General features: G+C 33.7%; 1 protein-coding gene across 1 annotated transcript in view; it reads left to right on the top strand.

Moving 5' to 3' along the window:
• Jmjd1c (jumonji domain containing 1C) overlaps positions 1-25,108 on the top strand; it is a 184,142-nt gene that overhangs the window by 105,198 nt on the left and 53,836 nt on the right. Inside the window, exon 3 of the mRNA XM_048813901.1 lies at positions 11,295-11,408. Coding sequence (XP_048669858.1) covers positions 11,295-11,408 — 114 coding nt within the window. The remainder of the gene's footprint in view (positions 1-11,294; positions 11,409-25,108) is intronic.

Genomic DNA, 25,108 nt, shown 5'->3' with positions numbered 1-25,108 from the left:
TTTTCCTCCTTTATAAATATTAATAGGTACCTGTCTTTAATATCTTGATAATGCCATGATCTTTTATCAAAGATTATGAATAATGGCTTTGAGCTAATATCTAGCCATTGGGTATTTCTCGTTCTTGTTATTTTTTGTTGTTGTTGTTGTGGGTGCGGGGTTGCTGGGAATTTAAACTAGAACCTCACATGTGGTAGGCACATACGCTACCACTGAGCTATACCCCCTTCCTAATTTAATATTCTACTATGTAATGTATTTTTATTGTTTTGTTTTTTTTTTTTCCCCAGTATTCAATACTGGGATTGAACCCAGGAGCACTTTCCAATGAACTATATCTCCAGCCTTTTTTTTATTTTGAGACAGGGTCTCACTAAGTCACTAAGGCTGACCTCAAACTTGTGATCTTCCTGCCTCATCTCTCCTGTCCACCAATTCACTCTAGCTGTTTGGATCAATTTTAATCATTTATAAAAGTGGGTTAAGAATTATAAGAAAATTAATAATAAAAATCATGTTCCTTTACTTACTTATTAGGTAGCTATTTAGAATAACGGCAATGTAAAAATTTGGAAAGAGAATTAAGTAACTTAAAGTTTGTGTGTACTTTGAATCTCAGTAACAGATACTCTCTCCTTTTTAGGTATCTTTATTTTGTTTGTTTATTTTTACGTGGTGCTGAGGATGGAACCCAGTGCCTCACATGTGGGAGGCAAGCACTCTGCTACTGAGCCACAACCTCAGCCCCAGTAACAGATACTCTGGTGAGGGAAAAAAGACTGTTAACTGGCTAGATTCAAGATAAAACTATGGGATCATAGTCATTGATTTAAGGTTTCCTTTTCTTTTATCATATTTATTGTGTTTTATACTTCCCGGTGTTCTTTTTCTAAGCATAATTCAACTCCTTTCATAAAACAACTCCTTTATGTTGAATTACTTTCTTTACCTAACTCTATTTATTTCCTTTCTAGAAGGTGACAACGTATGTAAATTTGTCATGTCATACTTTTTTTCCTTTGTACTTTTTGACTTAGCAGTTTTCATTTCCCTCCATTAAAAGTTCAAAGTATATAGTTTTATACAGTAGCAGTTGGCAAAACACTTTGTTCTCTGCCATGCCAACAAACGGGGGAAAAAAAAAACAGTTCTTTCATACTATACAATATATAAAAGTAACTCAGCAATGAATTGCTTCATAATCCCCAGGTTTCCATAAATAAGATTTTTTGACAGGAAAAGTCACACTCTCCAAGTGTTCATTTCTTTTATCTGTAAAAATGAGATTAATCTCTGAAGTTCTATTTTTTTGGGAGGGGGTACCAGGGATTGAACTCAGGGGCACTCAACCATTGAGCCACATCCCTAGCCCTGTTTTGTATTTTTTTTTTTTTTCTTTTTTTTTTAGAGACAGTGTCTCACTTGAGTTGCTTAGCACTTAGCTAAATTTCTGAGGCTGGGTTTGAACTGGTGATCCTCCTGCCTCCACCTCCGGAGCCACTGGGATTACAAGTGTGCACCAAGCCCAATTGAAGTTCTATTTTTTTAACAATTTGTTTTTCTTTCATTTAATTTTCACATTTATTTACTCTTTGACTTGAAAATCCACCTGTATCTTATACTAAACTCTCATTTTTATCTGGGTCAATTTTGGGACTTTTAAAACTGTTCATTGATGACTGTGTGTTCATGTTGTAGTATAACATTGTTGAAGTCACAGGAGCATTGAAATATATTGTATCAATTATAACCAATTCTCTACACTTTTTTTTTCCTCTTTTCTGTTGTGTTTTAGCTTGAGAACTTTTTTGCTTGTTTTTCCATATAAACATTAAAATAGATTTATTTAATTCCAAATCTTACTTGATTTTTATCAGCCATATAGGAAATGAAATAAGGGAAAATAACTGAAAGAGGCATAAAGGAAAAATATCGAGTATTATATATATGAACAAAGAAAACAGCATTAAACATAATTACTATAATAATGCGTTTTGAAATATCTTCTTCTGAAGTGGTATTACTGCTTCTATTGGTTCTGAAAGGAAGCATGAATAAACTTGACAAAGAAATTTAAGCATTTAGTTCTAGTTTGACTTCATGTGGCCACCCCAATATAAGTTTCAGTATGTCCTGGTAACAGTGTGAAATACAGGGTAAAAGAAAGTGAAAATTTAGGTGTAAAATACGGTTTGTGACTGTTAATCTTTTGTGAAAAGAAATATAGGTTTTCTCAATGGTGCAGCATACAAAGGTGTAAGGAAAGAAAAATAACTAAAACCTCAGTATTATGAGGAAGGACGACTAATCAGGGTATTTCTGAAAGAGAAGTCATAGAGGTGACAAAGTTCTCATAGTTTAAATACTGCCTTGTTAGTATTCAAAAGTCTAGGAGGAAAAAGTAAAAGAAAAGACACAAAATTCAGCCATAATGCTTTTGATTATATAAAGTGTGGAGAGTGGTTTTTGTACTTCTTAAACATTGGTTTGGAATTATCAATAGAGGTTTTTCTTAGTGCAACTATATGCCATTAAAATATTTGTCATGATAAATAAAAATGACATTCTTTTGGCAGTCCTTTCTTGACTAGAGCACAGTTGTCTATGATATAATGTAAAATGTAAGGAAAGAAACATTAAATAATTCTCCAGTTATTTAGTTCCTAGCAGGTCTGTAATTTTGTCTTTATTTGCATAATTTCTCTACTAATGTCTTTTTCCTTCTAAAACACCATAAACTTGCCAGGCATCCTGGCACACAACTGTAAAGGCTGAGGCAGTAGAATTCCAAGTTCAAGTCACCCTAAACAACTCAGGGAGACTATCTCAAAAGGGCTAGGGATGTAGCTCAGAGGTCAAGTGTCCCTGGGTTCATTCAATCAATACCCACCCCCCAACACACACACCACACACATACACACCATAAACAATGCTAGGGGTAGGAATTTGGTTGTCTTTTCTTCACCACTATATCCTTAGGGCCCTGCACATAAAAGATACCCCATACATATTGGTTAAATGGGTATTCTACATGCTTGAGGCAGAGAGGTTTTTAAAAAGGAAGATGAGGTCCATATCTTAAAGAAATATTTATAGAACTCATAGTCTGCTAAAGGTGCGAAACTGCTATACGTCCTTGGTGTTGCATGAAAGATCTACATGGATTCATTAATGTGAAAAGCTTAATTCTTTTGGGGTTACCGTGATACAGAATTTTGTGTGTGATTATCTATTTTCATAGATTTACAGAAAAATAATGGCAGCCTTCATCCAAGTCTGTATCAGATTGAAATTCTAGTTACTGTTGTTCATCTTTTTTTTTTTTCCTACTCATATGTCTTTAAAAACATGTTTATCATGCTGGGTCATTAAACAGAGATTTTTGTGTATGGAAGCCCTTGGCTCAATCCCCAGCGCCCCCATCCTTAAAAAAAGGTTGTTTGTTGTTTTTGCAGGGGTTTTTCCTTAAGTCTGTACACTTGGAGAAATCAACTGGTTGTTTAGGCTTCCGTAAAGATAAGAGATTTATTCTTTTTCTGGTTAAGGATAAATGGGATCCAAACTGCCTGTTTAACTGTTAATTGTACATATAAGGTTCTCACATTATTGAAAGGAACAGATTTTTCTTCAGATAGCCAGACAATGTTGCCTTCCTTTGAGCCTCTGTTTACTTTCTCACCTCTGTTGATTTATTCAGCTTGTAACCTAGAAACCAGCTAAGGAGGAAGGAAGTCAGAGATGTGTACTTCTGGGCAGTAACTGGAGTAGTTTCCTCTTCCCCTAGCCTGATTTGCAGCCAGAAAAAGCCTTTTATCCCACCCCCACCTCCCAACCAAAAATATAAAAGGAAAAGAAAAAAATTACAGAACTGTTCACTTACCTTCCCTAATCCAACAGGGAAGGCATAAGAATGATTAAAGGATGAAAATGCTGTTCTCTTCAAATTAGTGCTTTTACTGTGTGAAAGGTTGACTCCAGAGTTAAGAGGGGATATAATGTAAAACCTGGCAACTTATGCTTGATATCAGTTTCTCCATATCATTGCTTCACTATTTTTGTGTTAGAAATTTATTATCAGAGTACCAGACCAAACATACATTAATGTATTTGTAAAAATATTAAGTCCAGTTTAAATATTAAAAAGGCATTTGTTGGTATCAGCTAGTACCTCTGCATCTTTGTACATCAAGAATTTACTCTGTAGTACTTCTTTATAGCAGTGGAGAAGCCTTTTTGTTTTATTCTCTTATTTATAATAAATTGTAGAAATGTATTATAATATGTACTTAAAATTTTGATAGTTTATAATTTGATTTTTTTGTTGTTGTTTTGGACTCCAAAAAAGGCTGCCAAGTTTTCTTGCTGTTTGTTTGTTTGTTTTGGTTTTTTTTTTTTTTTTTTTGGTTGAGGGGGGCAGTTTACTGGGGATCGAATCCAGGGGCACTTTACCACAGAGCTACATACCCAAGCCCTTTTAATTTTTTTTTTTTTTTTAATATTTATTTCTTAGTTTTCGGCGGACATAACATCTTTGTTTGTATGTGGTGCTGAGGATCGAACCCGGGCCGCACGCATGCTAGGCGAGCGCTCTACCGCTTGAGCCACATCCCCAGCCCCCTTTTAATTTTTTATTTTGAGGCAGAGTCTCCATAAATTGCTCAGGGCCTTGCTAAATTGCTGAGGCTGACCTAAAATTTGTAATCCTCCTTTTTCAGCCTCCTGAGTCATGGGGATTACAGGTGTGTGCCACCATACCCAGATCTTGGCAATTTTTATATGACATAGTGAGTTCTCATTTTTATATGTTTTCATTTTGTGTATTAAATGATTCTGAATGAGTTTTTAGGATGGTTTGAGTGATCTAATCATTACTTGACAGCAATATTAACAATGCTTTGTTCTACTGGGCATGGTGGTACACTCCTTTAATCCCCCAGTGTCTGAGAGGCAGGGAGATGGTGAATTCAAAACCAGCTACAGCAACTTAAGGAGGGCCCTAAGCAACTCCATGAGTCCCTGTCTCTAAATAAAATATATAAAGGGACTGGGGATGTGGCTCAGTGGTTAAGCACCCTGAGTTCAATCCCTGGTACCAAAACAAAACTTTGCTCTTGTTACATTTTAGCACCATTTATGTTCTATAAAATAAAACAAAATTTTACATTTTAGCAACACAAGTGCAAGTCCATATATACTAAACTGAAAATACCTTGTTTTCAATGCTTAACCTGATATTTTCTGTGACAAGATAGTAATACATATGGAATATATAAAAATAGGTTCTATATGTACTATACAAAAGTTGGCACATTTTTAAATTAATAAAGACTACATATATGTAAAAATAGGTGAACTATTTTTACACTGGAATTGTATTTTCAGAGTTTCAGTGACATAGATATATATGCATGTATTTCCTTTGTTTCTCCATATAATCTTACAATAAAACTGAAAACATTTCAGTTAATCTTTTTTTTTATTAATATTTTGTTGAAGTTGGACACAATACCTTTATTTATTTTTATTTATTTTTATGTGGTGCTGAGGATGGAACCCAGGGCCTTGCATGTGCTAGGCAAGCACTCTACCACTGAGCTACAACCCCCAGCCCTCAGTTAAATCTTAACACTGAAACATAACTGACTGAATGGCCAACTTTCTTTTGCTAATTCAGAACTGGGGAATTTCTCTGAATGCTGTAATGCCTTAAAATTTAATTACACTAACAAATTACTATCTATCATCTGATGTTTACCATACAGATGTAAATTCTTAGTTTCTACCTCTGGTACTTGATTTGTTGAATAGCTAGAGTTAGCCTCATATCATCATGTAAACCTTTGCCACAAAGTGAGAAACAAGTATTATAGTATCCCTGTCCAGTAGAAAGAAAAAGTGAATCCCATGTATAATTTAATTTTTTTATCATTTACTTTGAAAATTGAAAAGTACAGGTTTTTATTTAGCCTAAATATTTCAAAATGTGGTCAATATGAAATTATTCATGAAATACATTAATGCTTTTTTCAAATAAGTATGTATTTTATACATACAGCACACATCTGAATTCAGACTAATCATTTTAGGTGCTTGGTAGCCTCATGGTTAGTTATTACCACATTCATTGGATGTTAAGAGAATATATTAAATACATTCGGAAAATATATCTTGATTTTCAAATTATAGGTCTTTATCTGTGAACTATCTAGATTAAATTGTTTATATAAATAATGAAAATATTTTATCAGTATTTTTTAAATCTGCTGGTTTGTTTTCCTTTTAATTAAATTCTCTCCTAGATTGTTTGTCATTTGATTACATTTAAATTGTTACATCAAAATGTTTTCAGTTGAGTTTTTTTGTTTTCTTATAGCTTTAAGGCAAAATAATTTTTAAAAAGTGTTGCTTCAGAACTCACCAAAAACAATTTTTCGGATTTAAAGTCATGCTTTTTTTTTTTTTTTTTTTTTTTTTTTGCCAACCTGCGAGATTTATATAGTTATTTTTTTTCTGCATTTTTCTCACCTTGGTAAATCTGGAAAGCAAAAACTTTGTATTTGAATTTGCTTTATTAAGGAGACAGTAAACTTGAGCTCTCAGTCTCGCCACTAGTCTGTCTTTGTCTGTTGTTAAAATTATGAGCCAGTCTCTATGGCCGCAGCCAAATGAGTAATCACCAGTAATGTGACTCGTGCTGGAAGTGACTCCATCAGCACCTGTGACGGGGGATTAGTTACAGTTTACAGAGCACCGCCTCTTCCCTTCTCTCAGTGCGCCCTAAGCCAAGTACTCGTTCTCATTTGAGTGTCTGCACTGTTGGAAGCTACTGCAGTGTGTTTCCACGCAGGCAGAGTACAGTGGGAAAGATTTTCTGTAGCTAATGGATGGCTGTTCTCTTTATTTGGAGAATCTTACTGGTTATGTAAGCGACCTCGGGAGAAATTATCCTGACCCAGATCGGCGGATGCAGTAGTGCTTCAGCTGCAGGATTTCTTAGTCGTTAACACCACAGTGCTGATGACAAAGAGCGAGTTGTAATCCTCATCACTGGCAGAGCTGAGCCCGAAGCAGACAGAAAATCGTCATTTGCTCGTCGGAGACTTGTTAGGTTACAGCTCCTGCTTCGTTCTTGCTCTTGGCTTTTCTTCCTATACAATGACGCCGCTGCAAGTGAACTCAGAAATGCTTGGCTTGAGAGCCATTTGCCTGTGATTTTTTGAAGACTGAAGAAGTATTTACGATAGATTTAAAAAAAAAAAATACCACTCAAGAACAAAATGAAATGGCAGCTATACTTATTGACCTTTACAGCCTTGGCTTGGATTTCTGAGATTTAAAAATACTTTAAAATTCTCAAGAACAAAGTACGGTTTGTATTTTTTCTGCTTCCTCTTTCTTTTGTCTTAATTTACATTTGGTTTTGCTTCTCAGCCTTAGGATTAAGGTCACTGCCTTTTATAGTTCTAGCCTCAGTGTTCTTAGTTTTTAAGATTTTTTTTTTTTAACTATTTGTTTAGAGATAGGTTACTGTGTTCCTAGTATTTTAGTAACAATGAAAAAGATTGAAACTGAGGAGTTTAATTGTTTAAAATGCTGTGGCAGGAGTGTTTTTAAATTAGACTAAAATTTTAAGAGAAGTAGGTTTTTGGGGGGTGTTGTTTGTCTTTTGGGTTTTTTGGGGGGGCGTGATGTGTTCCCTTCCCCACCCCCAAACTTGTTTTCTAACATTGGTGTTTTTCAATAGACCTGCTTGGGTGGGAATTTGGACTTTGTTCTTTCAAGTCACTCCAGCCCTTTTTTTTTTTTTTTTGGTAAGCTAAACCTTGACTTATAAATGTTGCCTAGATGTTGTTTTCTGCTTCAGTATTTATCTTTGTTGAGATTCATATCAGTATTTTTGTAGTTAATAAGCCTGATTTTTTTTTTTTTTACTTGGAAAAGGAATTGTTAAATGTTAATCGGAGATAGTTAGAAATGCAGACTCAGACATAAGCTCCAAGCTCCCGTGAATTTCCTGTTAAATGTTAAATGGTGAGCCTTAACACGGTTTGTTTGAGCAGCTGAGTTGTATCTGAGAGCTGTAGCTGATTTATTTTAAAAATGTTTTTTCGGGGAGTGCTCATCTGTTCACTTCTTCCTCATGTGAATGGAATGTGGTGCAGCATGGAGCCCCAAACAGGATACAGTTGTTCTAAGCATTCTTCCTATAGTGTGGTAGGCCCTACTGGAAATGTAGGCTCTTATCTCTATTTCTTTTGCCGTCAGACTATTTTTAAAAGTATGGTCAACACTGACAAATGACCTTTAAAGAACTCAATCCTCTAATGAAATTGAAAAAAAGTGTTTTGTTTGAACTAAATATTCATGTTTTAGTAATTTTCACTTGAGTTTTCAAAGACTTTTAGCATTTGAATAAGTCTTTTGTGATTAGGGCCACATTCTACTCCGGAGTTTCTTCTGAAGCTCATTGCTTCCCCTTAGGCTGTGGAAGTTCCTCTTAGAATGGTATCTTTAGAGTCTTGAATTAGTTATGCATGAGTTCTATTTTCTTTACATTCCAGTGCATCTAGACCTGAAATATTTACTACAGATTAATCATCAAAAACCGTAGGACCCATTTGCTTTTATTTAAGTGTGTGTGTTTTTATTTTCATGCCAATAATGTATCTGAAATATGTTAAATTTGGGTACAAAAGTTAACAATGGTTACATACATTGTTGTTTGTCAATTTAAGAAAGCAGTTTTTAAAAACTACATGGTTTCATATGTTATTTGTGTTTGGTTTTCCATAAAATAGAATCAGTCACACAAACTTATTCACTTAATACATATTGAAATATTTCTTCAACAATTACTATAAATTTATTGATACTTGATAAGAACATAACTTGTAGTTTAAATATAATTCCATTTTAACATTTACAGCTCATGGACTTTTTATTTCCTATTTTATACTTTGGACTGCCATTTGTAGATTATAAGTTTTCATGTATCAGAAATAGATCATTGAGTTTAGAGTACATTCGGTCATTAGTATTTTTACCCTTCTGGTAACAAAATTTTAACAGTGGCTTTCAATTAAATACCTTAAAACTTGGGAAATTATTTTAACCTAGAATCTAAACCTTCTTCCTAATTAACTGAGAGCAATTTACATTTGGCTTCTTGAAATTTACCACTAAAATTCTAACCTACCTTCAAAAGGAAAGCTCTTACAGGTTCTCTTCACAATGTTTTTCATATTATATGACTCTGATAGGAAATGCAAACCACCTGTAATATTTGCGTTAGAGGCACTCAAGACTGAGAAGTTTACTTCTTTGACAAATCCTTATTAATTGAGTCCTTAGCCACTTAGTTAATACTGTTTGTGGACCATTTTTTTGTTAACCTTTATGGGTTGACCTGACATGATACTGTTCGAAAAGAAAAAGAACATTTGATAGTGTTTAAAGATTAAAAGTCCTATTGAGAAAATGCCAGTGTTTTCTAGTTTATTAAAAGCTAAACTGACTAGTATAAGATGAAAAACCATTTTTCATAGTAGAGATTATAGTATCTCTTCATTATTTCGTATTAGTCGATCACAGTGGTATGGACATTTTAAGTCTAATGAAAGTAAGTACTCTTTAAAACTTTATCACTTAATAAGTGAAAAAAAGTGAATGGATTTATAAAAATGATAATTTCTGGAATTTAGTCCTGGCAAATGGAAAATATTAGATGACAACAGTAGCCGGTGATAGCTAAATAATGTGGGCATTTTTATTTTGAAAATATAATTTCTCCCCCAAATAAAATATTTCTCATAAATGTGTAGAACTTAAAAGGTTAGCCTAGGACTTGGGAAGAGAGGATGTTGCTGTGAATACGTTTTATAATCATAAATACTGAAAGTAAGTGGGTATGTAAGAGGTTTGGGCTCCCCCCTCATACTCCCTCCCCCTTGGTGGTGGTGGGGAGCTGTCTGTGGATGGAACCTTGGGCCATGGTCATGGTAATAAGCACATGTTCTATCATTGGGCTGTACCCCGCATCCCTGAACATTGTTTCCATGTTATTTCAATTAAGAGAAGATATTATGTTTATTGTGTAGGTAGTGTGAAAAGAAGGCATGTTTAAAATACTTGTTTATTTTCATGTGTTTTTAGCAACAAAACAATTGCAATCACACTGAAAATCATTTTAGGAATTTCTTAAATAGAAATTTACTCCTTAAGAGCCATTCCAAACTAAAAGTCTTGAAATGTTTTTCCTAGAGTATGTGTACTACTTGTGATTAACAAGATGTTGTATTTCTTTAAGATAGGAGATAATAGGCAAACACAATGGCTTCAGAACTCCTGGGGATTTTTACTGTCCATGTTAGAAGCTTTTTGTTTAAATGGTCATAGAAATTGCCTTGTAGTAAGAAGCATTTCTTGGGTAATATTAGAGGTAATTTAGAAGCCGAGTTGGTTGATTCTGTTTTCCAACTTTGATTCTTTTATAGTGAAGCTGCTGTGTTTTTAAATGATGGAATTTTTATTTTTGAGTTTTTGGAATAATACCTTGATGTCACTTAGGTTTTATTCAACCTTTACTATTATGAAAATGAATGTGATCATAATTAAAAATACATAATATTAATATTTCCTTCCTCCTCTGCATCTCTCCCATCCTCATACCAAAATATGAATGCATTCCATTATATAAAAGACAAGCCTTTGAAAGAATCACATGACCTTTGGAATCACTTTTTTTAAAAAAGTATTGAAAATAGGAAGAAATACTGCTTCCTATCTCAATGCTATTTTCAATGAAATAACTGGATTTTTATTTGTGCCTGGGGCAAGGGCAGGGGTGGAGAGTACAAGGGGTGGGATTAAAAGAACAGATGCTTCCTGGTCTTTAAAATTTCAATGTGAATGAGCTAGAAAAATACAAAATCGAAATTATTACTGTCTTATAAAGAATAATAGTTATGTATAGTTTTAAAAAGAAGGGTAAATTAGCTCCTACTCTTTGAAAAAGCAATTTCTTTTTTAATATTAAAATTTTTCACACACCCATACTGGATTCTTTTTAAAAGTAAAAAATGAGCTTAATATGTAATTTTTTCATGTTCCATATAGTTATACTTCATTCCTTTTTTAAAAAACACAATTTCTTAATGTATGGATAAAAGCATTACTTTAGGTTACACCATGTGCTGATGACACTAATATATTGTGTGGTTATCATACCACATTTTGAGAATACAACTTAGAAAATAGCCATTAGAAACTTTTTGTTTTGATTTTTCTCTTGACAGACTTTCAAACCCCTGGTTGAAAAAAGTATACCCAGTTCAATAACCGCAGTAGAATTCCTTATAGATAAACAACTGGATTTTTTAACAGAAGATAGTGCCTTTCAGCTGTACCAGGTAAGAAATTTTAGATTTATTTTAAAAGTTAACTGCTGATTTAACTTGATTCATGTTTAGATATATACTAAGTTTCAACTAACATCTTAGATGTACACAGAGCTCAAGGCATTCAATAAATTTTTATTTTAGCATAAATGATTTATTCTGGCAAGAGATCCTACTATGAACCATACAGCCTTCTGTCTGTAGCTAGGAATGAAGAAATGAACAAGAAAAACTTTTACTTTCTAAATAATGATAGAAAGTAACTGGTCTGATATTAGTATGAATTATGTTTGTCTCCAACTTTAAAGGTTAAGAATGAAGTTTATTAATGTAATTTAGTGGTGTTAGTGTTTACTGTGTGCATACATATCAGTTTAACATAAGAGCAGTTCATTTTAAAAGGGAAGTTTTCCTTTAGATTGTCTTTAATTGAGTAATTTAATAGCTTAATTATAATACATTTAGTTGGAAAATATTTTCTAGTAAACTATTAGATTTATTTATTTGTTTGTGTAGCAGCACTACAGATCAAACCCAGAGTCCTTGCATACTAAGCTAATGCTCTACCACTGAGCTACCAGCTGCAGCCCTAAATTTAACCTAAATGTTTTTTTAAAATTTCTAGTACAGTTCTTGTTAATGTTTTAAGTTAGCAGTAAAAAAAAAAAAAAAAAAAAAAAAAAAAAAAAAAAATTTCCTTGTACATTTGGACTTTAAATATTTATTTTGTAGGTTTCCTTTTAGTTATATGCTTAAAGTAGCACAGCAATTGCATTGGTCAGGGAAGTAGTTTTAACTTTTTTTCCCCTCTAAGGAGTGGAAAGTTAATTCTCCAATTTCATTTCATACTAGTTAACCATTTTTCAAAAAATAAAATATAGAGCCATTGTTTCCATGGAAAGAACAAGGCCTTGAGTTAATGAGCAGTGATTTGTTGTGCTGGGGTTATACTTAGGGAATTAAACTAGGTTATTAGGTTTACCAACGTGAGATGATGATTCTTTGTGGTGTTATTTTCTTAATTTGAAGTCTACATAGCTATGCTTTTGTATTTTCATGATATTTTTCTTTGAATGGCCTTGTTTTTTGAACTTAGCTTTTTTTTAACTTATAACTGTTATAGCTAAAAAATCATAGCCAACTCCCAATTTTACAGTGGAGTTATGGAAGCTTTTCCCTTGGGTTTTATTTTGTTTTTATGAATGCCATTTAGTGTATTATAGGCATTACTATCATTTGTTTTATTTCTGAATGTCAAAGTGAAATCAAAGGAACCTTCCAACTCAATTTTTTAATTCTGTGTTTGCATTATTATCACTGTGGAAGGAAGTTTCAGCTTGGATTTGATTTAGAGAAGTGAAATAGTTATGTAGAAATTACTTTTAAAAATAAACTCTTGCCAGGTGGCCTAAAACTGTACAACATGTTTATTAAAATTATAATGGTTAAAAGAATGTGCTAACCCAGCATTTTTTCCCCTAACATTTCAAAACTTGAAGATGGTGATAATTTTTTTTTTTTTTTTTTTTAATAATAAAGGCCAAAGAGGTAAAGTCTTAAGTAGTTTGGTGAATTGTAAGAGTAGTTTGGTGAATTGTAAGAGTGTATGATTGTCTTTCTTCAGAAGTTATTTAGACTTCAGTTCTAATAGAATTTGCAAATCAGCCTCTGACATGGAAGAATATGTATCTTCCCAGAGTGAAGTGCTTCAGTTGACTTCTTTTACCTCTTTGATGCTGGGGATAGAACTCAGGGGTTCTTTATGCTCTGCAAGTGCTTTACTAGTGATCTGTACCCTCACTTGACATTTTAATCATTTGTGCTTCCCAAAAAAGGTGAATTCAGAAAGAAATAACCTTAGTAGCACTTGGGTTTTAGAATTTTTTATAAAAGTTGGTAGTAACTAATGGTTTACAAGAGAGTTTTTCTAAAAACATTTTCATCTTTGTATCTGGGTGGGTTTTTTTTGTTTTGTGTTTTGTTTTGTTTAGTTTTGTTTTTTAATCATGTTAAAGTACCAAAGCATTTTCTCCTTTTATAAAAGATATAGATACCTGTTTCAGCATTATGAATGAATATTTGCAATGGAGGCCAAAAATGGCTCAGTATAATTTTTCAGAGATATTTATTTACTCATTCATTTATTCTAGAAGGAACAAGTTTTAAGAGTTCATGTTGTTGAATAGGCTTTGTTCCAGAATTCCTTTCCTCTAACCAGTTGTCCAAGCAATACTTTAAACCTTGGTATCTTAAATATGGCAGCTTTTATTGGCATAGATTTTGTAAATATTTCCTTGACCTATCTCAACCTGAAAGGGTTACCCTGTATAAATCAAAGGGAGTTTGGGAACACTAACTATTACCCCAGTTTTTCTCACTTTTTAAATTTCATGATGCAGTTTCTTTCTGGTCTGGGTTCTGATTATCCTTTATAAACTTCTTAAGTAGGAGGGGAGAAATCTTTTCTTTAGAAATGGCTTTTGTGTATGATTTTTAAAAGTGTTAAGTATGTAATATGTTCCATAGTGTAATGGCTAGCATTCTGGATCAAGAGTGATAAGTACTTATGTTTTGTTTAAAAATTTCCCAGAAAAAATACTTTGCTGTGAATCTAATTAAACGTTTTTACAATGATAATTCCCATCTACCACCTTTTTACTTGAGAACTCAGCATTTTATTCTGTTTCAATATGTTTCCTTTATATCCCCTCTTTAAATTCAAAATGATGATCTGTACATTTAGTGTTATGTGTGTAAGGAAATGGTTAGAAAATAGGTGACTCAGGATTAATAAGACAAGCCCTTTCACTCTTAAATAATTGGTTTGAATCCTACCCCTTTCTATCTGAATGACTTTAGTGCAATGAATTTAAGGTTGCATGTTTTAAATTATTTGATCTGGTCAGATTTTTAGTTGACATGGGGTGCAGTCATTAGAGATCATAATTTTCAGTATTATGGAAAGAAAATTTACTAAAAAAGTTGAACCAACATCTTACAAACAGTATGATGAATGCATATTAATTAGGTCACTGAAGCAACAACCATGGTGTTTGTTTTGTTTTGTTGAGTTTTTTTTGCTGCTGCTGTTGCTCTTTGGTGGTACTTGGGATCTAGCCCAGGGTTTTAATGCTTACTAGGTGAGTGCTTTACCACTTAACTACATTCTCAGCCCACAGTGTGGTATTGTGTGTTTCCCTTCCCTGTGCACACAAATAGTTTCTACTTCCTCCTTTTAATTTTCCTGATCATGCCTAGTTGCAGTTAACTTTCTTTGAAGCAGAGGGGGAAGGGAAAAACAGAGGAAGTAGGAGGGAACTCTACAGATTCTACTGGTGTTCTTCCCCCTCCCCCAACACCCAGCTGGCTGGGAAGAAGGAAAACAAATTTTTGCTTCTTAAAGATGCTTTTTTTATAACTTTTTTTGTTATAGTAGTGTTGTTGCTTTACTTTGGAATATGATCACAGAAGTCCAAAAATCCTTATTAAATTGGATTGTACTTTTGATAAAATTAAATTTAAAAGGTTGATAAAGAAATAGAACATTCAACTTTTAACATGATTTTGAAATCAGCTTGTCCTGAATTTGGCTACTGGCCATGCACACGCCTGCATTTTTCAGGTTGGTTGCTTCATAGAGGATACGGAAGAGATTCTCACCTGAAGTTGTATATGACTCATATCAATTAATCTGGTTTGGTCTGGTTTGTTAGTCTAGTATTTTCTAGGGATCACATTCCTCTTTCCTTTTAAATGTAATAAAGCAATAATATGAAAGACACTAATTAAAGCCATAAGAAACTGATGGAGGATGTCCAAAATTATACCCCATTTTTATCACTATATAGTTTTAAAAGTTATTGTAGTACTGAGGGATTTTCCCTGGAATAATGTTGCACCATCCTAAAACTGAAGGAATCGTCTTACTTGAAGCCCTGAGTCATAATGAACTAAGTTAAATAAGTTAGAGATATACCATAATTTCTATTATTATAGAGTACCACTATACTGAATACCAGATACCATACCGTATGTTGCTGGTTGAAGGAAGAGGAAATGGGTAGAACAAACCTCTGAGAATTTCCTTAGCTCCTGAATTAAAGGTGGCTTAAACTTGAACTGAGAAGAGTCCTAATTATGCTTAATCTTTATAGCTATAATTTCTGTAGTCTTTTTGTTTTTCCAGGGCCCTGCCACATGCTAAACAAACATCTACCACTGAGCTATGCCATCAGCCTAGTTTTGGGTCAGTTTTAATACATAATTTCGTTGTTGATCATATTTATTTATTGCCTGTAATTTCAGAATATCCTTAAAGTAATTCTTGCTAAGTACATTTGCTTTACTAAAAATAGCTCAAACATTTGTTAAAGTTAAGTTTATCAATAGTTTGGGGAGAGGAGTATAACAGAGGTATGTGTATTTTTTCTCTTAATTTATATTAACGCCCTATGGAGTTTCAAATTGTTTTACAACTGAGATAAGGTAATGCAAGTGAGGTGAAATTTAGCCCCCAGTTAGCCAAGGTGAAAAGTAAACTGGTTATTTGTTTTTAACTAGCCACAATTTAAATATTTAAGTAGCAGCTATGCTTAAATATTTGACATAAATGGTCCACTGATATTTTGCTTATAAGCTTTTCTGTTCTATAGGGTATTATGATGATATTATAAATAATTTACAGGAGGAAGTAAATAGAACCTCATGTTGTTATTGCTTTAGAGGGTTGGGAAAAAAATCCACTTGCTTTTTCAAACTTTACCTTCATTCCAATTTATGGTACAAATAGGTGTTTTTACACTATAATACATTCCTGTGTGTAAATGGGGATTTGACCTGAGACACTCATAATTTGTTAATATATATTTCTATCCTATAATTAATCTTAAATTTGTGCACTTCATGGTGTCATGTTACTACTATTCCACCATTAATTTTACCAGTACTATATTTTTTTTTCAAAGATTTTTTTTAAGCTGTGATGACTGAACTTGGTAGTGAAAGGTGTATTTTGTAGGAATTTATAAGAATCTCTGGAAGTTCATTTCATATTAGCATGTAGAAACTTATCTACTCCTCAAGAGGGTACCTGTGGTATAGTTGCCACAGCTTAAAGGTCAGTGCTGAGGTTGAATAGATTATTGCCTTACCCCCTGAGTCTTTGAATTGAAATTTTATGCTTAGACTGTATTTGACTTACCCTTAAAATTTTGAAATGTCTGGTTTTAGAAACTTCAAGATAAACTTCATTCATTTAACAATTATTTAACTGTTGAGGCTTCCCTATTCATTACACCCTGTAGTTGCTTTACCATTTTTAAAGCAAAGTAATTTTTTTGTGTGTTTGAGATAGGATCTCCACTACATTGCCTAGGCCAGCCTCAACCTCTTGGACATCAGTGTATCTTTCTGCCTCAGCCTTCTCCGTAGCTGGGATTACAAGCACACACTAACCATTATGGCTAATAGTCTTGAATTATTTTCAAGGAGTTCATAATCTGTGGCAAGAATTTATACATTTATTTATTTATTTATCTTTAAATTTTCCTTGAAGTGCATGTAAGGAGCCCAAAATGCATAGTGATGACTTAAAAGGCAAAAATGTCAGTAGTGATCAAAATGGTTAAAGAAGTCTCATGAAGGAGGTAAAACTTGAATGATGGAAGTGAAGAGGAATAATGCAGAAATTGGCAGGAGGGACAGCATAATCAATGATAAGGAAGTATATTTAGAGAATCATAGACTTTTATAGTAGTAGATATCTTACTCAATACAGATCATAAGGAAAAGGTATGGGATCAAACCAAGGGGCACTTTGTCACTGATCTACATATCTCTAAGTCCCCAAGTTTTTGTATTTTGAGAGGTTTTTTGCTTGTTTGTGTTTTTGTGTTAGCTTCCCTTTTCCCCCTTCAGGTGTTCACTGAGTTGCTAAGGCTGGTCTCAAATTTGCTCTCTTTTGCCTCTGACTCCTGAGTTGCTGGGATTGCAGGAATATGCCACATGCCTGACAAGAATATGCATTTTGATGTAATTTCTGGCAAACATGGTTTCAAAGCCTAGTTTTGCCATTTGTTAGCTATATGACATTGAGAGAGGCTAAATTATTTTGTAAATGTTTTTCTCAGCTGAAACAGTACCATCTACTTCAGTGTTGTTAGCAAAATGAAATGAAATGATATATCAAAGAGTTATGATCTAGATACTGCTTAGTAGGTTTTTTTCCCTTTTTTAGTTGATGATGTATTAAACCTTTTTATTGACTATTTGTAACTCATTTCTCTTCTTCACATTCATATACTCATTGGACATATATTTGGCCCCTGTCTGCCTGTCAGTCTTTCGTCAATCTTATTTGTCTTCTCTGCAACTGGTGCTAGATAAACCTTTTCAGCTGACAGTACAATCTATTGTCAATGTATAATAGAACTTACTTTTTGTAGTATTTTTCTTCCCCTCCCATAATGCTTTTTTATCCCTCACCAGGGATGTTTAAACACTGAGCCACATCTCCATCCCTTTTTATTTATTTATTTTTTAAATTTTTTTTTAAGTTGTAGATGGACACAATATCTTTATTTAATTATTTTTATGTTGTGCTGAGATTTGAACCCAGTGCCTCACACAAGGATGATCTACCACTGAGCTACAACCCCAGTCCCATCCCTTTTTATTTTTTATTTTGAGACAGGGTCTCACTAAATTGTTTAGAGACTCCCTAAGTTATTGAGGCTGGTCTTCAACTTGAGATCCTCCTGCCTTGGTCTTCCAACTCATGGGGATTACAAGGCGTATTCCACCCTGCCCAGCCAATGATGACTTCTTAAACTATTATTTTAAATAAATGGTATTAGAAAAGATGACTATGGAATATCTTTCTTCCACAGGGAAAATCAAGCTGCTTTTGCTGGTATTTATTTTTTATCTCAAAAAAAAAAAAAGTATTAGTTGTGTCAAAATGCATTCTACTGTTAACTAATTAGAACAAATTTTAAAAAGAGTATTAGTGATAAGGTACAGAAAGGTTTGTCATTGTTTGGCTTTTGAGAGAGGCTTTATAGAGGTATTATGATGGGATGGAGGTCCTCTAAGCACGGAATGAATTAGTTTTGATTAAATGACCTTTAACATTTCTACCATTACACTCTTTAATTCCATGAACTTGTTTAAGGTGGAAAAACATCCATTTTCGACCAATATTAACCTATCAAGTTAAGTCCCAATTATTTTAGTCTCTGAGAAAGAAACATTTCACCCTAAAACTAGGTTTATTTGAAATGTGAGACCTTCTGAGATAGGCTGACCCAGATAAAAATCAAAAGTTGTAGCCAGGCTGGTGCATGGCTTGGGAGGCCAAGGAAGGAGGATTGTGAGTTCAGCCCCAGCCTCAGCAATTTATTGAGGCCATAAGCAACTCAGCAAGATTTTGTCTCCAAATAAAATATTAAAATAGGGCTGGGGGATGTGGCTGTTGTTAAACGCCCCCTGGGTTCAAAGCCCAGTACCCACCAAAAAAAAGTTCTATAAAATTGGAAAACCAGGATTGTTTGGATTAACAGTACTTAAGAGCTTTCTATTCTGTTTTTCTGTGTCTGTTTCTGAGTTATATTTTGACAGAAGTTAATCACATTCCCAATTATTACCTGAGTTTTCATGTACATCTTCCTTTTTTGTTTCTCTTTTCATATTAGCGTTTGAATGAATTTAGAGGTGCCTTGTTGAAATAAAATAAGTAAAATGAGAATGGTGGTTTTGTTGCATATATGCTGGGACAAGAATGTAAAAACACAGGATCATGACCATGACTGTGAACTGACTACTGATAGATTATTGGCTTGGTAGAATTAGTTATCCCTGGGCAGTCATTGCTGGGGCATGGTCCAGATGAGGATAGTGCAGGAAGCAGCTATTGTGTAGTGCTTGGTACTATCCCATTTCTAGTCAGAAGTGACAGCTTGCAATAATAAAGTCAGGCTGAAGCCTGGATAGTAGCATGGACAACAAGAAAAAAGAGAACCAGCATCTAAAAATAGAATCATTAGACTTCCTCATTTAAGTTTTTTTGTTTGTTTGTTTTTAACTTAAAAGTTGTTACCTCATGTTTTAATATCAGTAACATTGCTCTGCATTCTTTTAAACTATTTCATCTAATATTAATTTCTACCTGATTTTATATAGCTATATTTTAAAAAATAATTATAAAGCATGCTTACTAAAATCCCATAAGTTGGGTATTTGACTTCCTCCAGTGCATGTCTACTGCCATTAAAAAAAGAGTTCTTCATTTGTAAAAATTTGTTTCGAAACTTGATGTGTTGAAAATGAATCCATGGAGTGCAGAAACACCTTATTTTGACTGAAAATTGGCTTGAGTATGAGCTATTCTGCAATACTCAGATTAAAAACATTTAGAAGTCACCACCATAGTTCCCTCTCGATCCCAAATCTGCTATGATCATATGCTGAAAAATCTGCCAGTCTCATTTTACTTTTTGGTGGCTGCTGTTAAGAATTTAAAGTGTGTGAAATCATGCTTGTAGAAATCAGATTCCAGAAATTCTGAGCCATTAATTTATTTAATCTGTACAACTCTCTGAGAAATCTAATTTACAAATGAGAAGATAGAAACAGAAACCCCTTATAGTCAGTTAATTTTAAAAAGGATAGATATTGTAACTACTGCAGGCAATATCAGGGTACCTTCATAGCAAGAAAGTAAAGCTAACCTTAATTAGACTGTAATTGGGAACTAAAAAGTCAGGAACTCAAGTCGAATATCTTTTTCTCCTTTCCTCCCGTCTCCTTTCTTTTAAACAGGTTTTTTTCTTATTATTCATAGGTTTTCTTTCCCATAATACTAGTTTTTGTGTGCCTTGATGATTCAGTGTCAGTTTCCCACCCTTTTCCAGTCCTTTAAGAGCTAATATTTATAATTTTTGCCAGAGATAGTAGGGGAATGAAAGGAGAGAAAAGAAGAAATATAAGTGGTAGAAGTTTTACAGGCAGAGAGAATGAGGTTTAGGGAAATGTTGTGCATTAGTGCCTAAATATAAAAGTTAAAAGTTTTTTTCTTAATTTTATTGTCAACACATTTTCCCTGACTTTCCACACATTGGCATCAAGCTATACTCCAAATCCATGATTATTTTCTGATGGATTTGTTCCCCAGGCAGAGAATATTAATAGATTTAAGATGTTATTCAGTCTTCCTGGGTTTTTTAAATTTTTTTTACCTGTTTTTCTTTTTTATGCATATAGGTATTCTGAAGACCTAAATTTACTCAAAGTTAAAATTGAAAAATAAAGTAGTTTAAAATAAAGCCCTGTTAGCATCTAGCCAAAGGATTGTCCCTAAAATCCATATCTTTTCAGGCTTCAAACTAAAGACAAAACAGTCCTAGTCTTTAGTCAATAACTAATATGGGTTAGAGGCTGTTTATTTATGTATTTGAGGACCTGGTGTATTAATTGGAGGGATACAAATATTTTGTTGTCATCCTACAGCCTGTAATCTAGTGAGGTAAACATTACTAGGCAAAATACAACTGAGTAGCAGATACCTGAAGTCAGGAAGCAGAATGCATATTGTATGTCCATTTAAATAAACACGAACTTTTCATACGTTCTTCCTTTGAAGGTATAGCGATGATAAGGGCAGCTTTTAACAAACATTTTTAGTTGGATAGGCCATTTTTAGTTGGATAGGCCACCTGTCCTCATTGAGTACAGAGGAATACCAAGTATTTCTTACAAAGAGGCAAACAGTAAACTTAACCTTTTAAATTTAAGCATAAAATTCAATGGCATTAAAGTACATTCACTTTGGTACAGTGGTTGTATGTTGTATAACCATTACCACTATCCATTTCCAGATTTTATTCATCATCCAAAATAGAAACTATCTGTTATAGTTTGGATGTGAGGTGTCCCTCAAAAGTTCATGAGTGAGACAGTGCGAGAAGGATCAGAGGAGAAATGATTGAGTGGTGAGAGTCTTAATCCAATCACTGAATTAATCCTATGATAGGGATTAACTGAGTGGTAACTGAAGTGGCAGGGTGTGACTGGAGGAGATGGGAATTTGGGCATGGCTTTGGGGTATATATTTGTATCTAGCAAATGGAGACCAGATGTCTTTCTCTCTATATCCCCACCCCACCATCCCACCTGCCTTCTCTCTCCCTCTACTTTCTGATTATGATGTGAGCTACTTCCCTCTGCCACACTCTGCCATGATGTTCATCCTTATTTTGAATGGAGCTGAACTTCTGTAGACTAAAACCTCCGAAGCCCTGAGCCCATAAATAAACTTTTCCTCCTCTACAGTTGTTCTGGTTGGGTCCTTTTAGCCACAGCAGCAAAAAAAGCTGACTAAAACACTATCATTAAACAGTAATTCCCCACTTTCAAATTCCACCTTCACCAGTCCCTAGTAACCTATATTCTACTTGCTTTGTGAATTTGCCTATGCTAGGTATCTCACATAGGAGAAATACAATATTTGTCTTTTTTGTAACCAGCTTAACGTAGCCTCATGTCTTCAAGTTTTAGACATGTTAAAGCTTGTGTTAGAATTTCATTTGCTTTTATAGTTGAATAATGTTCCATTATATGTATATACCACATTTTCTTCATCTGCTAATGGATAACTTGGGCTTCTACCTTTTGGACTATTGTGAATGATACTACTATGAACATTGGTATATAATTAGTCCTTCCTTCCAGTTGTTTTGGGTATATAGGAGGAAAAGTGTTTTCCATAGTCTTTGCATGCCATTTTTTGGTCCCATCAACAGTATACAGGGTTCCAGTTTCTTCCACATCTGCACTAACAGTTGTTTTTTTCCTTTTTTGTTGTTGGTTTTTTTTTTTTTTTTAGTGATTATTATACTAATAGATTATTATATAGAGCCATATCTTATTGTAGTTTTGAGTTGCGTTTCTATGATAATTAATGATAAACCTAATTTCATGGTTTATTGATCATCTGTATAACATCTGAATGAGAGATGTTCATTCAGCTCCTTTCCCCATTTTTAAATTTTTGGGTGTTTTTATTTTTTGTCAAACAATTGTAGGAGTATTTTATGTGTAGGTATCAGTCCTTTATTAGATACATGCTTTGTAAGTATTTGCTTCCATTCTTTGGGTTGTCTTTGTGTACATATGTTTCTGATCTTGATGTCTAATTTATTTTTTAGTGTCATATCCAAAAAATTATTACAAATTCAATGTCATGAAGATTTTCCTTTTTTTTTTTTCCTAAGAGTGTTTTTTGTAGTTTTTATTTCTAACCCTTGGGACTTTAATCCATTTTGAGTTATCTTCTAATATATGGTTTAAGTCAATGTGAGTATCCTCTTTTCTCAGCACCATTATTGATTTGTTGAAAAGATTGTCTCTTCCACATTGAGTGTTCTTTGATACTCTTGGTGAAAATCAAAACCATTTATGCTATAATGTATCTCCATACTTTTTTGTTCCCTTGATCTGTGTATCTGTCCTTATACCAACTAGTACACTGTTTTGATTACTTGGGGTATCACTGTCTTTTGGGGAGGAATACTGTGGATTGAATGCAGGGGCGCTTAACTGCTGAGCCATATCCCCACCCCTTTTTATTTTGAGACAAGGTCTCACTAAGTTGCTTACAGCCTCACTAAATTGCTGAGGCTATCCTCAAACTTGAGATCCTCCTGCCTAAGCCTTCTGAGTTTCTGGGATTACAGGCATGAGCCACCATGTCTGGCTGTTTGTTTTTCCACAGCTGCATAATTGGTTCAAACAATTGTTAACCCTAAGATAAATCATTCTAAAGTATACTTTTTTATTTTGAATCACCAGATCAATCTTTAGAGCATAACTAGTGTTTTATAAGTAATTGGTCTAAGGATCTGCGTTTTAGATAAAATATTTTTTAAAAATTTTAAGATGATACAGGGATTCAGCTCAGGACATCACACATGCTAGGCAGGTGTTCTACCATTGAGCTACATCCCCATCTCTTTTTAAAATTCTATTTTGAGATATGATCTCGCTAAGTTGCCCAGGCAGACCTCAAACTTTCCCATCCTCCTGCCTCAGCCTCCCCGGTAATCGGCATTACAGGTGCATCCCACTATGTCCTGCTGCTCTCAAGATTTAAGGAAAAAAATCATGTGATGCTAAGCTGTAATATATAGTCATTTATTGCTATGTGCCAGTCACCTTCCTCTAGTTGTGAATTTAAAGGCAAACAAAATACTTCACTCTCTTAGGTCAAGGAAGGATCTAAATATAGCAACATTCTATAAATTCTAAAACAGAATTTTGTTCATAGTATTTTGCAATGTGGAATCAACTAATGCAGAAATATCAAATGTTTGCCTGTTTTTCTTTGTTTTTATTTATTTTCAGATCTAGAGTTCTATTAGAAATAAGATGGAAAACATAAAGGGAAAGCTAGTAAGTGTTTTCAATAGGGTATACTATGAGCACCAAACATGTAGACTGCTGCTTGTCCAAATAACTAGGCAAGCCTGTCTTGAGTTCATACAAAACTACCACAGGTAGTATTGATATTTGACAACAACTACATTGTTGGTAGTTTGTGTCTCTGTCATAGTAAATACCTTTAGTATCTTCTCCCCTTCATTGATGGATGAACATTCAGCCCTCATTGCCATTTGTGCCCTCCCAGTGTTTATATAGAGCCACTAGGCTATGATTAAGATAACTGGAAAAGTGGAAAGGCTTCAAAGCAATCTTGCCAACTTAAAATTGTCAACAGATGTCAGAGCTTTTATGTTTGTTTTCTGAATGATAACAATAGCTCTGCTTCCTCTTTTAGGTCTTGATATTGTGATGTTTTCACCTTGCTGTTCACAGTCCTCTTACCAATCCTGTCTATTTCCAGATAAAATGCTAATATCACTCAGTCATTCTCTATGATACCTAAATTGGTTATTTGGTAAAGGTTATTAATTATAAATGAGTAATATGTCTACATCACATTTGCTCTTAGTATATCCATAGATTGTGTGAAATAATAAGAAAATTAAAAAAAAAAAAATCCAGTCTCTTCAAGATGTTATTTGCTTAGAAATCCAGTACTCTAAATACGTCAATTCCTAGTTAACAATGCTTTTCCTCCTTGCCATTTATGGAATAGCCATTTTGAGAAATATAAAACTCTATATGATGGGAATGAATAAAAATCTGGATATATACAGTTTCATCACATATAAACTCTTCAGGACTTAAAGGACTTGAAGACATTATCTACTATGTGGAGTTGCAAAACACAACATCTAAAGCTCCATAGAAAAATGGGTTTGTGTCTTATATCTCTCACATCTACTTTTTTGGTGGGGAAAAAGTTCAGTTTGGGAAATTTGTCTTAATGTTTATTTGCATTTACATCAGTAAAACTTGTATCATGGATAGTATCTATATGGCATATTGTTTGTGTTGAATTGTAAAGCTCTGCTCTGGCCAAACAAGAGAAAGAAAGTGGTTAATTAGTGGTATATACTTCCAGTACCACATAGGAGAATTTTGTACCACTGATTGGTTTTGTTTGTTTTTTGGTCTTGATCACTTCCAAGGTAGCTCTCATTTTGTCTGGTTTCATAAGTAGGTATAAATATATATATTCTTGAATTTATTACGAATTTAATGTGGATAGTGGCACAACTTATGTAGTTCATTCTTCTGCTGCCCCCCCCCCCCCC

The sequence above is a fragment of the Marmota marmota genome, unplaced genomic scaffold, assembly GCF_001458135.2.
Source record: "Marmota marmota marmota unplaced genomic scaffold, marMar, whole genome shotgun sequence".
In the NCBI taxonomy this organism is placed as follows: Eukaryota; Metazoa; Chordata; class Mammalia; order Rodentia; family Sciuridae; genus Marmota; species Marmota marmota.
The sequence above is the reverse complement of the archived record's forward strand: the minus strand, read 5'-3'. Positions and strand labels throughout refer to the sequence as shown.